Here is a 16150-nt window from a genome sequence, read left to right on the forward strand (position 1 = left end):
AGATAACTTTTCTATACAGTGTATTCTTATTGTCCAATAAATATTCATAGCTTCTAGGTAAGGTTTATTTTATAAAATGAAATTACTTTCAGCTTAATTTTGTAATTATGTCAACAAATATAGTGTCCATTTTACTTTATTCAAAGTAATTGATGAGTTACTCTTAGTGGCCTCTTTGGGAGGTGAACTGTCTCTTTTAATAGGTTAATAATCATGGGTATTTGAGAATATTTGTCATATTAACTAGGACACTACCATCATCAAAAATAAAATACTGAATATGTTTTATAACAGCCCTTAGCTTATATACTCCTTTTTTTCCTCATATCAACATACAATATATTTTTTTGTTTGTTTGTTTTTCATGACATGGTCTCACTTTCGCCCAAGCTGGAGTGCAAGTGGTATGATAATGGCTCACTGCAGCCTCAACCTCCTGTTCTCAAGTGATCCTCTCACCTTAGCCTCCTAAGTAGCTGGGACTACATAGGTGCATGCCACCATGCCCAGCTAATTTTTCACTTTTTTGTAGAGGTAGGGTCTCACTTTGTTGCCCAAGCTTGTCTTGAATTCCTGGGCTTAAGTGATCCTCCTGCCTCAGCCTCCCAAAGTGCTGAGATTACAGGTATAAGCCACTGTGCCCAGCACAACATATACTGTTTTAGGAATAAAACATGAAGAAAGTAAACTGTTTCAGTGAGAAACGTAACTATTGTATAGAATAAAAATATCCAAAGTTTCTGAGGAAAATATATTTAATACCATTTTTAGTATTTCAGTATTGTTAGCTGAGTCCAGATTCTCCTGGAGTATTTGCTGATTGCTTTTTAGGTGACCTGTATACAAACTTATAAAATAATACGAGTATTTACTACTTTTTTGTTAATGTTTGTCTTTGAAACTTCAGTCATCTTAGAATATGCTTAATTGGGCTGAGTGTGGTGACTCACGCCTGTAATCCCAGCACTTTGAGAGGCTGAGGTGGGCAGATCACCTGAGGTCAGGAGTTCAAGACCAGCCTGGCCAACATGGTGAAACCCCGTCTCTACTAAAAGTACAAAAATTGGCTGGGCGTGGTGGTGGATACCTGTAATCCCAACTACTTGGGAAGGCTGAGGCAGGAGAGTCACTTGAACCTGGGAGGCAGAGATTACAGTGAGCCGAGATTGCGCCACTGCACTCCAGCCTAGCTAATAGTGAGATTCTGTCTCAAAAGAAGAAAAAAGAATATGCTTATTTGATGAATGCTATAAAAAATGCAGTTTTACAGAAAATAAACATATTGAAGTTAGAAAAGGCCAATTAAAATTTTTCATTTTTACCTACCTCCTTATACGAGGGAAAATGATTTGGAGATATTAGGACAATTGGAGAAATTTGAATGAATTCTGTGGATTAAATAGTGATAATATATCACTGTTAATTTCCGCATGATGGGTGTCCTGTTATATAAGGGAATAGCCTTGTTTGGAGGAAGCCAGTACTGAAGTATTAGGAGTAATGGGGTATCACTGACTCACAAATGGTTTTGGAAAAAAGTGACTGCATGTGTATGTGTGTGTGTGTTGCTGTGTGTATTTAGAGATGATAGGAAAAATGTAAAATGCTAACAATTTAGAGAATCTGGAAGAAAAAATATACGAGACTTTTTACTATTGAAACTTTTCTGTAAGTTTAAAATTATTTCACAATTAAAAATTGAAAAGATTTGATGGTTGAGAGAAGGTTGGGCAAATGTCTTAAAATGAAACTACTTCATAAAAGATGCTGGGTTTATAGATTTTAAAACTGCAAGCAACTTCAGAGTCCTGCTTTAACTCCATTATTTTACATATGAGACCTTAAGAGTGTGGCAGATTAGATTTAATAGTAGTTTCACACTGGCTTTGTCAAGTACTAATCAACATGATACTACAATTTTTTCTTAAAGGGTCATGAATAAACCACGTCTGTTAGTATGGTTTGGTTAGTGGTCCTCAGCAAATCTCATATCTTGCAACTATACTAATACTCAAGCAAAGGAAAACTTGAAGGACTAGACTGAAACAGGTTATATGTTCTAATTAAAAATAGCTGGTTGGTTTTTTTAAAAATGGCAAGATATGGAACACTATATTTTAAGTTCCTTTCTAGATCTCTACGGAATAATGAAATAGTTCCAGCTAGTGGTCCCTGTTAGTGCTGTTGAAGAATTTCAACAACACAATTAACCATTATGTATAATTCAGTACAATATAATTATTTCTTTGTCCATTTTATGTAAAGTTAGCTATCAGAGATGTATCATGTCTGATTGGACAACATAGCGTCCATGTGAGGCAAAGCGTTAAAAGCATGGCCTTGTTTGTGAAAGCGTTATTTTAAGGTCAGGAAGAAACAGTGTTATTTCCTTTCTTAAAAAAAAAAAAAAAGCTGTGAAACCTGTTGTTTGTAGCAGGAAAAAAGTAAGTAGCAAAGAATATGCTAGGATTCGGCTAGATACAGTGGCTCATGCCTGTATGTAATCCCAGTAGTTTGAGAGTCTGAGGCTGGCCGATTGCTTGAACTCAGGAGTTTGAGAGCAGCCTGAGCAACATGGTAAAACCCTGTCTATTAAAAATACAAAATTTAGCTGTGTGTGGTGGCATGCGCCTGTGGGCCCAGCTACTTGGGAGGCTGAGGTGGGAGGATTGCTTGAGCCCAGGAGGTCAAGGCTGCAGTGAGTGATAGAGTGAGACCTTGTCTCAAAAAAACAAACAAATGAAAAAAACCGAAAACGAACAAAAGAAAAACTAGGATTCCTTTTATGGTGTCTATTTTAGAAAATGAATTAATTTGGAATCTGAATTAGAGCCCTTTAGCTGAATAAACTTATTTTTATTGTTTTAAGTTGTATTTAGCATTTTTAGTAAATGAAATTTTAAGAAAGCCTAACAATTTGATGTAGGTTTTAAATTTGTACTCATGGGGCTTGTATGCCTGCACTGAGACAAAACACTAGTGATTGGATCACTGCTAATTTTAATATGGTTTTGTCAGTTAATTTTTTAAAATTGTGAAGAGAAGCTTAGCTAAACTAATTCATAGGTAAGATTACAATAATCATGTTTAACCATATAATGCTGATAATGAGAATTTATTTTATTTTCTTAAAGTTAATATTGAGTGTTGTTGGTGTTGTAACATTTCCCCCATCCTGTTTTAGCGTATCTCTTTTTTTCTGTAGTTGGAGATTGCCTATTCATTGCCTTCTTTATATGCTGAGTCCTGATAGATGGGTAGTATAAACACAGCGGGCATAAACTGTTGGTCACTGCTACAGTAGTGAAAAGGAAAAAAATGTGTGGTTCCCACCCCCTTTCCTACATTTTGGCAGAACATATTGACTGTACTTGGGTTTGAGGTTTTTAGCAAAATGAAAATGGCCGAAGGAAAGGGATAAGCATATTTCTTTTTTTTCTTTTTGAGATGGAGTCTCACTCTGTTGCCCAGGCTGGAGCGCAGTGGCACGATCTCGGCTCACTGTAACCTCTGCCTCCTGGGTTCAGGCAATTCTCCTGCCTCAGCCTCCTGAGTAGCTGGGATTACAGGCGTGTGCCACCACGCCCAGCTAATTTTTGTATTTTTAGTAGAGATGGGGTTTCACCATGTTGGCCAGGCTGGTCTTGAACTCCTGACCTCAGGTGATCTGCCCGCCTCGGCCTCCGAAAGTACTGGGGTTACAGGCGTGAGCCAGGAAAACATTTTATGCAGGCATTTACAAAGCTCCCCTGGCCCGTGGTGAGGCTCACTGGTCTTCAGGAAAGCAAACGTACAGACGTGCCTTCTTCACAGATCTTTTACTCCAAGCCCCCACAGTGACAGCCAATTAGAAAGACTGAGGGAAAGTGCAGCTGGGTTACTGCAACCTCAAACTCCTGACCTCAAGTGATCTGTCCACCTCAGGCTTCCAAAGGACTGGGATTACAGGTGTGAGCCACCGTGTCCGGCTGGGAGAAGCACATTTCACTGGATTCCTTTATTTAGTTCTTTTAAAAAAAACAAACTCAATGTACTAGTATGGACCTATTACATATGTCAGTTATTCCATCTACTAGCTATGCAATCATGTACAAGTTATCAACCTCTCTGAACATTAGTTTCTCTTCTGTACAATGGAGAAAAGAGCTCCTACTTCATAGTATTGGTTTGTGAATTAAGATATATATGCATATAAAATAATTATAACACTATTTAGCATACATGGTAAGATCTCTGAGCTTATTATTTTTAAATATTTATTATTTGGAACTTGTGCAGCATAGGAAAAATTAAAGTGCTGTTGATGTTCAGATAACAAATTTTTAATGAAACTTTAGAAATGATTACAATGCTGTTTGTACTTAGGCAGATAGGAAGAAAATTATTTTTTAATATTGATATTTGTTTTGTTTTAATAGGTATCAGCAGATGTTGCACACAAACTTGGTGTACCTTGCTACAATAGCAGATTCTAATCAAAATATGCAGTCTCTTTTACCAGCAGTAAGTACCTTTAAAATCATGTGAAGTAGACAATCTTTATAGTTACTTATGGTATGGCATATTTTTGTTGAATGATTTTTAAGTTTTGTTTAGTAAATCCTGCTTTACTCTGAGAATATGAAAGTATTCTGTGTTATCTAAAAGCTTTATTATTTTGCTTTATTGTTTTATGTTTAATTTGAATTCACCTAAAATTGATTCTGTGCCTGAGAAAGTTATTCATTTACCTGTCCACCTACCTACCTACCTATTTATTTTAATTTTTAAATGCACAAGTAATTTGTTAGTAAATCTGAAGTATTTCACAGCAAGTCCCAGACATCTTACAGTTTGACCAGTAAATACTGTATTTCCATATGCATCTCTAGCAGACAGGACTATTCTCTTACCCAACTAAGTTAACCATAATTTCTTTCTGTCTTATTATGTTCAATCTGTTTTCAATTTTTATCCGTCACCTAAAACAAACCTAAATGTTTTACACTTGATCTTAGCCAAAAGGCCGAGAAGCGATTAAGAAAACTCTAAATTTTTAAATAGTTGTTTGCCTCAGAATTCAAACAAGGTACACATAGTGCATTGGTTGATATGTGTCTTAGTCTCTTTTAATCTGTATCATTTTATCTTTTTAAATCTTCATTTATTTGTTAAAGGAACTGGGTTATAGGTTGTGTAGAATTTTTAACATTCTGGGTTTGGCTAATTGTATTCTCATGGTCCTTTAACGTGTTCCTTTGTTTCTCTTATTTCATGTGAACTAGTAATTAGAGAAACTTAATTAGTGAGGTTTAGATTTTTGGTAAGAGTATTTTGTTGGTGGTGCTTTGTATTTCCCATAATATCAGATCAGGAAGAACGTATTTGGTCGTTCCATTTTTAGTAATGTTACGATTGATCAGTGGGTATACTTGATACCAGCCTGATCAATCCATTATAAAGTTCCCTGTCTACCTATCACTTAATAGTTTTAATAGTCATTAATGCTTGTGGACCAGAACCTGTATTTCACTTTGGGATCACAGAATGGTGAATTTCTAATTTTATAATCCCTCCTACATTTATTGGCTGTAATTATTTTAAAGAGAGAAACTTCCTTTCATTAAATATTTGGTTATCCTGAAACTAGAGAGTCCCCATAGGAAAGTCATGCATGATAAACACTAGATTCTTTCCCTTTACCAATTTTCAGAATGAGTTGGTCTCTAGCAACCTGTATAGGTTACCATTTTAATATTTTTGTTTTTATTATCTGAACTTAATACATTTTTGGATTTTTAATGTTTAAATCCCTTGCAGTCATTCTTTGTTATGTTGAAATTTTGTTTCTCTGATCAATGGAAACCTCTTCGTTTGGCTCCTGTGTCCCTCTGACATAACTCAAGTATTTCATAGCTGCTTTGTTTTTGTGATTTGCTTTACACTACTTTGTATAAAACATCGAACAACGTAATGATACCGAAATTACCACTAACAGTAAAATGCCTGTCCCTAAGATACATCCCACTGGGGGATATTTTAATCAGTACATTTTGTTTTGAACTTGAAATAGTTCTTCATGTGGCAGTTGTCATGAACTTGATTACCAGCTAGGTAAAATTTTTTTTCGTGAATGATGTAAGGAATAAGTTCAGTTTCATTTGTTTCATTGTGGATAGTTTTTTGTCCCATCATTATTTCTTGGAAAAACGAAACACAATATATTTTTTTGTCATGCAATATATGTTGTATCAGGTGTCCATATATATGTGGGTCTGTGTCTGATCTGTTTATATCATTTCCTTGGTCTGTTTGTATGAATTCCACTCTCCTCATACTTAATATATATTCAAGAAGTTCTTATCCTTTTTTTTTTTTCAAGAATATCTTGGCTGTTGGTTCTTTGCATTTCAGTATATACTTAAACATCAGTATGTCAAGTTATATACACATACACGTAATCCTGTAGGGATTTTCATTCAGATTACCTTAACTGTAAATCAATTTGGGAAGACTTGGTATCTTTACAAAATTGAGTCTTCCAGATCGTGAGCACTGCATATATTTTCATTTAGTTAGTCCTTTAATGTCTGTCAATGAAGTTTTATGATTTTTCCCTATAGATGCTTTGCACCTCTCTCATTGGGCTTATTGCTAGATATTTAATACTATATATTTTTTGAGGCCACTTTAAATCGCGTGTTTGTTTTTTAAGTTTTCTAACTGCATTTGCTGTTCACATGGAAATGCAGTTGATTTGAATCTTACATTCTTGTTCAACTCTTCTATGTTTTTCTGTAGATGCTTTCAGTTTTCTGTATTCACGATCATATCATTTGTGAATAATCAGTTTTGTTTCTTTCTTGTCAATGCTTACACCTTTTATTTCTTTTTCTTGCCTTACTTCTCTGGCTAGGACCTCCAGTACATTCCTGAATAGAAGTGGTGATAGAGGACATCCTTATCTTGTTCCTGATCTCAAAGGGAAAGCTTTCACTGTTTGACCATTAAGTATGATGTTTGCTGTAGTGTTTTGTAGATAACTTTTGTCAGATTAAGGAAACTCCTTTCTGTTTCTAGTGTGCAAAGTAAAAATTTATATCTTAAATGGACGTTAAATTTTATCAAGTACTTTTATTGCATCGAATGAGATGATCATAAGATTTTTCTTCTTTAATCTGTTAATGTGGTAAAATATACTGATATACTTTTAATGCTCAGTCAGTCTTGCATTCTTGTAATTAACCTACTTGTTGATGACCCACTTGGTCATGGTGTTTTTAAAGAAATTGCTATATATTCAGTTTGTGGAAATTTTGGTTAGGATTTTTGCATCTTTGTTTATGAGTGTAATTGACCTGTAATTTTCCTTTCTTATAATGCCTTCATCTGGTTTTTATTTTGAGGCTATGCTAGCTTTATAAAAGGAGCTGGAGAATTTTCTACTTTTTCTTATCCGGAAGAATTTACATAATATTTCTTTCTTTGTTAAATGATTGGTATAATTCTTTAGAAAAGCCATCTGAATCTGAAATTTTCTTTGCAAGGAAGTTTTTATTTACTTATTTATTTAATTGTTATATGACAATTTCTATATTTTATAAATTTCCTATTTTGGTAAGTTGTGGTTTTTAGCATTTTAATAAATTTGAACATTAATTAGCATGAAAATAAAGTAAAAGCTCTTGAAACAATCCTATTTTCATAATGTCAACACTATCTGTAGTGATAATTTTCTTTTTAATGTCATTGTTTGTGACTTCTTCTTTAAAATATTTTTTGATCACTCTTGCCAGGTGTTTATTATGGATTTTTTAAGTCTTTTCAAAGAATCAACTTTTGGTTTTGATTGTGCTTTGTTGCAGCATTTTTCAAACCTTTTGGTCTCAGAACCCTGTTACAGTCTTAAAAATTATTGAGGACTTAAAAGAGCTTGATGTGAGTTATATTGTTAATATAAATTATACATTTTTCTCAGTTGTGAAATTAAAACAAATTTTAAAAATTAGTTTGTTAAAAAACTTATTGCATGTTAATATAAATAACATTCTTTAAAGGAAAAATAACTATGAGATGAACGGCATCATGTTACATTTTTACAAGTTTCTGTTAAATGTCTGTCTTAATAGAAGACACTATATTTTCACATCTACCTCTGCATTCAGTCTATTGTAGTATCTTGTTTTGGTTGTAGTAGAAGAAGAAAATGCAGTCTCACACAGACATGTAGTTAGAAAGGGGAAGATATTTTAATAGCCTTTTCAGATTTTTGTGCATAATCTTGTTTGATATTACAGCAGATCTCAATACTTTATTTTTTTTTTAAGGTTAGTTGCGGTATGGAATCTTAAATTGTATCATTATATTTTTCTTATTCTGGTACATTTAAGCCCATTGGTTTTTATTACACTTTGAATAGATTTTTGCTTATGTATAATTTTATAACATCATGCTTTGGTGATTTGGAAAGTATAAGTTTACTGAGTTAAACAGTTCTTCCAAACATTAACATATTTTTTTGTGTGATACCAAAGACTACATAAATCACTTCTAATCTCATCAGAAAAGTGCGTAAGTATGGGGATGCTGTCAAGCTCAAGGTGATAGATAAGTTTGCATGTTCCAAATTCTTGCTTGAAAATTCAAATTTGATCTTGGCAACAGATGTTATCAGTTGATTTTCTCACTCACTGTTTGTTTTTGAGAAAATGTCTGCCAAATACCCACGCCTGGATAAATATAGTTAACAATTGTTCTTTCAAGTAAAAATGGTGTTCTGTGAAAATGGTGCCTAGTTCAGCTGGCAACTCAATCACAAACTGCTTTTTCTTGATTATTTTACTTTGTGACAGATAATGTTTATTGTTTTCACATTTTGTCACTGAATATTTATTTACAAGACATGGAGAATCTACTAAATAATTTTTACTGCTTCATCAAGTACCTTTTAAATTGAAACTATCTTTTTCTTTCTTCAACTGTAAGTATGGGGCAGTCAGTAACACACTGACTAATAATAGTTTGATGTCATTGCCTTGATTTGTAATGAGATTCCAGCAATTATATCCACTATTGCTTTTGTACCATCATTATAAATGCGAACTTAGCATAAAAGGCAAACCTCATCTTATTGTTATGGAAATAGTTTTGCCCTTGGTCACCTTATGTATGTTTTTGTTTATGATTAATTTCTGATCTTTATGATTTTCTGCCTTTTACTTTCTTTTGGTATATTTTGCTGGTTTTCTGAATTTTAGATGAATGCCTCTTTCATCAATTTTCAGCTTTCTAATGCATTTAAAATGGGCATAAGTTTTCCTCTAATCATAGTTCTGATATGTAGTATATTTACATTTATTTAATTCCAAATATTTCCTAATTTTCATAGTTATTTTTTAATGCATTGGTTGATAAAAATATATTTCTTAATTTCCAAACATGGGTATTTTATTTTCTTCATTTCTGGCTTTATTGCATTGTGGTTAAATAACATTTTACGGTTTGAGTTCTTTGGAATTCGTTGAGATTTGTTTTAAGGTCCAGCATATATGGTCAGTTTTTACAAATGTTTCATGTGTGTTTAAAAAGAATATGTATTGTCTAGCCACTGAGTGCAGAGTTCTATATATGTCTATTAGGTTAGGTCAAGTGTGTTAATCTTGTTTGAATCCTCTAGCCTTAATGATTTTTTTTGCCTTTCCAATGTTTTGTTTGTTTGTTCATCAATTACTGAGAGATGTATGTTTAAAATATACAAGTCAAATTGTGGATTGACTGATTTTCCTTGTAGCTCTTTTTTTTTTTTTTTTTTTTGAGATGGAGTCTCGCTCTGTTGCCCAGGCTGGAGTGCAGTGGCGTGATCTCTGCTCACGAGCAAGCTCCGCCTCTTGGGTTCACGCCATTCTCCTGCCTCAGCCTCTCGAGTAACTGGGACTACAGGCACCCGCCACCACACCTGGCTAATTTTTTGTATTTTTAGTAGAGAAGGGGTTTCACTTTGTTAATCAGGATGGTCTCGATCTCCTGACCTCATGATCTGCCTGCCTCGGCCTCCCAAAGTGCTGCGCCCCACCTGTAACATCATTATGAATTATCCCTTGTTATCTCTAGTGATGCTTTTAAAGTCTACTTTGTCTGATATTAGTATAGCTAAATAAACTTTCTTTAGTGTTTCCAAGGTATTCTCCTTTTCTGTTTTATTGTGTTAGAGATACGATATTATGAGTAAGATGTAGATTTTTTTTTTAAACTCAGTCTAACTATCAAAGTGCTGGGATTGCAGCTGTGAGACACTGCCCGGCCAATAATTTTTATTTTTTTTATTATTCCTTGTTTTTTCTTTATAGTTGGGAAATCTTACATATTTAGTATTCTTTTAGTGGTTACTGTATAGATTATAACATACATCCCAGTCAAAGGACCATCAGATACTTCATTTCTGTTCCTTCCCTCAATGACCTTTTCATTGTTGTTGTCATGTATTTTAAGTCTCTGTATGTTTACCCACAAGTGGTTATTACTGTTTTTTTTTTGAAGTCAGTATTCATTAGATTCATCCACATAGTTACTTACCATTTCTGATGCTTTCTGTTCCTCCCTTCATTTATGACCTTCTAGCTTAAATCACTTTTTTTTCACCTCCTAAAGAACATACCTTAGTATTTCCTTTAGCACTGTTTTGCTGGTGAGACATACCTTCAGTGTTTTTGTTTTGGTTTAGTTTGAGTCTGAAAATGCCTTTATTTCACCATCAGTCTTTTTTTTTTTTTTCCTCTGGAGACAGCGTTTTGCTCTGTCACCCAGGCTGGAGTGTAGTGGCATGGTCATAGATCACTGCAGCTTCGAACTTCCGGGCTCAGGAAGTCTTCCTGCCACAGCCTCCTGAGAAGCTAGGACCACAGACATATACCGTCATGCCTGGCTAAGTTTTGTATTTTTTGGAGAAATGGGATCTTATTATATTGCCTGGGCTAGTCTTAAACTCCTGGCCTCAACTGATTCTCCTGCTTTGGCCTCCCAAAGTTCTGGGATTAAAGGCATGAGCCACCACACCTGGCTCACTGTGATTCTTAGAAGGTATTTTCCAAGGACAGATACTAGGTTAGTTGTTGTTTACTATTAGCACATTACATTTATCCTTGCATTGTTTTCTGTCTTGTATCTATTGAAAATTCAGCTATCAATGTAATTGTTGATATTTTGAAGGTAATCTGTTTATTTGACTGCACTTAAGAGTTTTGCTTTGTCTACGATTTTTAGCAGTTTTAGTTAGGTTTAGCTGTGGGTTTCTTTTTTTTTAAATAAATTTTCTTTTTCTCACACCGTAGTTAGATATTGGAAGATTTCTTTTTAATTATACTGCTTGGTGTCTGTTGAGATTTCTGAAATCTGTAGGTTCATGTCTTTCATCAGTTTTGGGAGTTTTCAGTCATTATCTCTTCAAGCAAATAATTCTTCCGTAAGACTCCAGTTAAACTTAGACTAGACCTTGTAACTGTATCTTTATGTTTCTTAATCCCTCCAGACTTTTCCAACCATTTATCATTCTAGGTATATATTTTTCTGACCAGTTTTCCAATTCATTTTTCACTGGGCCTAATCTGTTATACCTATCCCTTGAGTTCCTAATATATATTTTTCTATTTCTAGAATTTCTATAGGTTCTTTTTTAGATCTGCTCTGGCATTTTAAAAATAATTTTTGCTCTTTGCTGATGGGGTGTTACTAACTATAGTTTGAGATATTTGCATCTGAAAAAGAACTGTTATGTTTTAGGATGATCTTAAGTTTTCTAGAATGGGGTTTTTCACTTCATTTCAGTTGAATAGGGTGGGAATTAGAAATGTGTTCATAATTATATGTAAGTTTATCTTTCAGTTTTTTCTCATGTCCTCTAAAGAGAAGAATTATTTATTTATAGTTCTATTTCATGTGTCTGGAACTGGCCAAGATCGAGCACTAGCTAGAATCCAAAAATCAAGAATCTAAACACTGAGAATAAAAGGAGGAAAATAACTTCTAATGCCAGTGCACTAACACTTAGGCATTTTGCTTCTTAGTTTCAGCCTTGTGTCTTTTTTCTTAATGCCAAAGCATTATAACTTTATAACAAACTTACTCTTCACCTTACACACATTTTAACCGACTTGTTTACTTAATTTTAAGCCAGGAGGCAGCAAATAGCAAAAATGGGAGAAGTTGTTCTGTAAACAGACATATATACATGCAGTGTTACTTGACAGCCAAGATGGCAGAGAAATAGACATAGAATTTATAAAAAGCTGACAATTCAAAATGAGCACTACTTTGGCTCCATTTAGTGTAGATAGATAGGGCCTCTATTACTCTATTCTTGGTAAATCTTGCAGGCATCATTTAAATGTTGGTTCTCAGAGTTGGTATTTAATTTCTGAAACAACAAACTATTGACATAATTCTTTTCATAATTAGGAACCATTTTAAATTTATTTTTGTAGGTTTGTGGGTACAGGTGCAGTTTTGTTACGTGGATTTCTTGTGTAGTGGTGAAGTCTGAGCTTTTAGTGCACCCATTACCCCCAGTAGGGAACACTGTACCCAACAGGTCATTTTTCAGTCCTCATCCACTCCCCCCACCTGGGAACAATTTTACCAATAGAAAGTGTGGCTTTTTTTTGTGTATGCAGATTTTTCCTTCTCAAACATACTTTGAAGAAATGGCATTTCTAAGTTTTGATTTCGTGTTATTGTTAATTTATTTTTTATCATCTAGTATTAGCATATACAAAGTGGTAGGCACCATTTGTTTAGAAAAGAATTATGAGAGAACAATTTCAGTCAAGAAAAGTTTTTATTCATTAATTTTTCTTTGAGAAAAACCTGGCGAGAAAATAGTTCTTTCTATTGTGGTAGTTCATTTTAAGGCACACAGTCTGAAAGTATTTCTGTGTAATCAAACATTTTTAAGCTAGAAAGAACCTGGGTAATCATATAGTCTAGTGTTTCTCAGCCTTGGCTACACATTAGAATTATGTGGAAAACTTTTAAAAACTTCCAGTAACTTAATCGATCTGGGTTGAGGGCCCTGTCACAGTATTTCTTTCTTTTTTTTTTTTTTCCTTTGGTAGGTCTTTGTGGCAGACCTGTCACAGTATTTCAAAAGCTTCTTAGGTAATTCTAATGTACAGTTAGGTATAAAGAACCTTAAATTTCTCTGCCTTTCAAAGGGAGTATCCAGTGACATTTTGAGGACTTCAGAAAAATATAATTCCTGTTTCTGTGGTGTCAGCTTCACTTGATATTGTTTAACATGAATCATTTTTACAATATGAGAAAGATAATACGTATTACATATTTTATTAGAATGCAGTAAAACAGTTCATGGTGTCCAGCATGTAAAGGTACTCAGTGAATATTGGTGATGATGATGATGATAAAGATATAGGTACACATTTGAGGATATCGATGGAAAGGGGCATTAGGTTCTGGAGTATTTGAAGTAGAACTAACAGGATTCAGTTACTGAGCAGATATAAAGAGTAGAAGAGAGTGTTTGGAGACTTGACTGATGGTGATGCCATCCACTAAGTTGAGTACATAAAAGCATGTCTTGATTTTAAAAGAAGACTGAAAGCTGATTGGAATTCCTTATCTTGTTTTTACTTAATTCATTATGAGTACTGAGTTTGAAATATCCCCAGTTTAGCCAAATACACTTCTTGAATTTTAAATTTATTTAAATATATACTTAAAATTTTTGTAAGTATTTGTACGAAGATATCTGTACAAAGAATAAAAGTCTGACCTGTTAATAAAAATTGTTTGAAGCTATGTAGTCTTATATTTTATATATTGTTTGAAATTGAGTTGCATTTTTTTGGTAACATCATATTTGACGTTCTGAGCAGAGCCCTTGGGTAGCGTGTGATTAGCTGTTTCTTCCACAGGCTTTAGTAAAAATGATAATATTAGTCTTCAGATTCAGCAACTGTCCTGGCAGAGCATCTGTTAAGGTACTTCTCTGATTAAAATTTGATCTTATAGTTTCCTTTTTACAGGTGTGATTCGAGTAAGGTGAAGGAACACATGCTTAGAGCTGTGGAACATTTTGAAGATTAGCAGATTATATTACATTTGTAACATTTACTAAATTTTTACCATAGGTAAGTTTGCTATGGTTAGAACACCAAGGACTACAAAAAGCCATGCAAAAACCTACTGTCAACCTGTCTTCCACCTGCTTTTTATGCAATAAAAGCCAATATAAATACGTACCTTGCTCTTTTCTACACAAGTAGAACCTTGCCATGTACACTGTTCTGTACCTTGTTTTTTTAATTACAGTAAAAAAAAAGAAAGCATCTATATTCTCATTTAAAGTTATGGAAATAACTTTTCTTAAATTTTGATATTTTAATAATAATGTTTTAAGTATTTGATAAACAGGATAATGTTGTCTTATTTCAGGGGTCCCCAAACCCTAGGCCATGGCCTCATATGGGTCTGTGGCCTGTTAGGAACTGGGCGGCAAAGCAGGAGATTAGCGGTAGGTGAGAGAGCATTACCGTCTGAGCTCTGCCTCCTGTCAGATCAGTGGCAGCATTAGATTCTCAGGAAGGTGAACCCTGTTGTGAACTGTGCATGCAAGGGATCTAAGTTGCATGCTCCTTATGATAATCTAATGCCTGATGATCTGAGGTGGAGCAGTTTTATCCTGAAATCATCCCTCGCCGCCCCTCCCACCACCCGGCCCACCATCAGTGGAAAAACTGCCTTCTACAAAATCAGTCCCTGGTGCCAAAAATGTTGGGGACCACTGGTCTTTTTGGTAAGCATGATAATACTATTTTCTCCTTTGAAACTTACTCTTTAGTGTCCATGCTAGTTATCTTTTTCTCTTTCTGGCTGCTCAGCTCATCATTTTTACCATGTCCATTAAATGTTGCTATTCCATTATTGAACATTTTCTCATTATATGCACTCTTCCTGGGAGATTTTATCCATACTCATGGTTTCCTATATTCTTGACTTCAGGTGTTCCATCTAAACATTGATGGTTCCCAAATACAGATCTTTTTTATGAGTATGAGCCATGAATCCAGCTTCCAATATACATACCCATTTGGACATTCCACAGGCCTCTCAAAACAATATGGACAAAACTCATTTCTCCTCAATTCCCCCTCTGTTGTTCCCTGCTGTAAAAAGGGGTAAAAAGTTCACAGCCAGTATTTTCATATTTTCTGTCTCAAGCAAGTAGTATTATAAACACTTAGTTCTCTTAGTCAGAAGCTTGGTGGTCATCTCAGAGTTCTCCCCTTTCCTTCACCTGCCATAGCTTGGTGTCCAAGTGTTTTTCTTTCTGTGGTACCTCGCATGGTGCTGCACAATTAAAGGTGTCTAGTTAAAACATTTTGATATTAAAAACAGGAAGCAAGACTATGAGTGAAATGTCTCTGAAGTGTTTATTTTTGTGAGTTTTAGTGCAAATTAAGACATCAGTATCTCTCTGATATTGAAGTGAGGAAGGCTGTGTTGAGAATAAAAGCAAAAGAAAACTATAGAGAAAGATAATTGATTCCTTTAAGAATGTGTAACAAACCTTTATATATGCCAAAAAATTCTATAATTGAAAGACAACTCAATAGTTATTCTACAGTATAACGTGCTATTTTAGAAATACTTTGTATTCAGAATACATTTGAAACAGCAGAAGATGTGATTACTTCTGCCGTTAAGGATTGTAGAAAGTTCCACAAAGGCAGTATTCCTGTATTTCATAGAGAATTTGTCTACAGGGGCACATTTTTCTGAATTGATATTATAGGGAGCGTTTTACCAACATCATTGCCTACCTTCTTTTTCAAGTATCTTAGGGAAAAAAAAATGATGTTCACTGTTTGCTGGACAGTATATATAAAATTCAGAAGACTGAGTCCAGATAGGTAAAGAGATTAGATATATCTTACTGTGAAGAACAGAAATTGTGTGTGTGTGTGTGTGTGTGTGTGTGTGCACGCGCGCGTGTGCGTGCGCGCATGCGCGAATTTCCAGAACTATAATAACATCAGCGAAAGTAGCTTGCAAAATTACTAGGGAACCGAAAGAATGTCCCTTTGACATTAGGGATGACTCCATGGTTTTCAGAAGGGCAACTGGAAAGATGGAATTACCATCACTGAGAATATGGATA

At 34.4% G+C, this 16150-nt stretch overlaps 1 protein-coding gene across 3 annotated transcripts in view; it reads left to right on the top strand.

Moving 5' to 3' along the window:
* Positions 1-16150, top strand: part of SS18 (SS18 subunit of BAF chromatin remodeling complex) — a 76808-nt gene that overhangs the window by 8835 nt on the left and 51823 nt on the right. For 2 of the 3 annotated variants that reach the window (XM_033178083.1, XM_033178085.1), the window contains exon 3: positions 4419-4503. In XM_033178083.1, coding sequence (XP_033033974.1) covers positions 4419-4503 — 85 coding nt within the window. Of the gene's footprint in view, positions 1-3664; positions 3949-4418; positions 4504-16150 lie in introns of those variants that run through there. The other variant, XM_033178084.1, reaches the window with a different exon arrangement.

This window comes from Trachypithecus francoisi, unplaced genomic scaffold, assembly GCF_009764315.1.
Source record: "Trachypithecus francoisi isolate TF-2019V2 unplaced genomic scaffold, Tfra_2.0 Lachesis_group19, whole genome shotgun sequence".
Lineage (NCBI taxonomy): Eukaryota > Metazoa > Chordata > Mammalia > Primates > Cercopithecidae > Trachypithecus > Trachypithecus francoisi.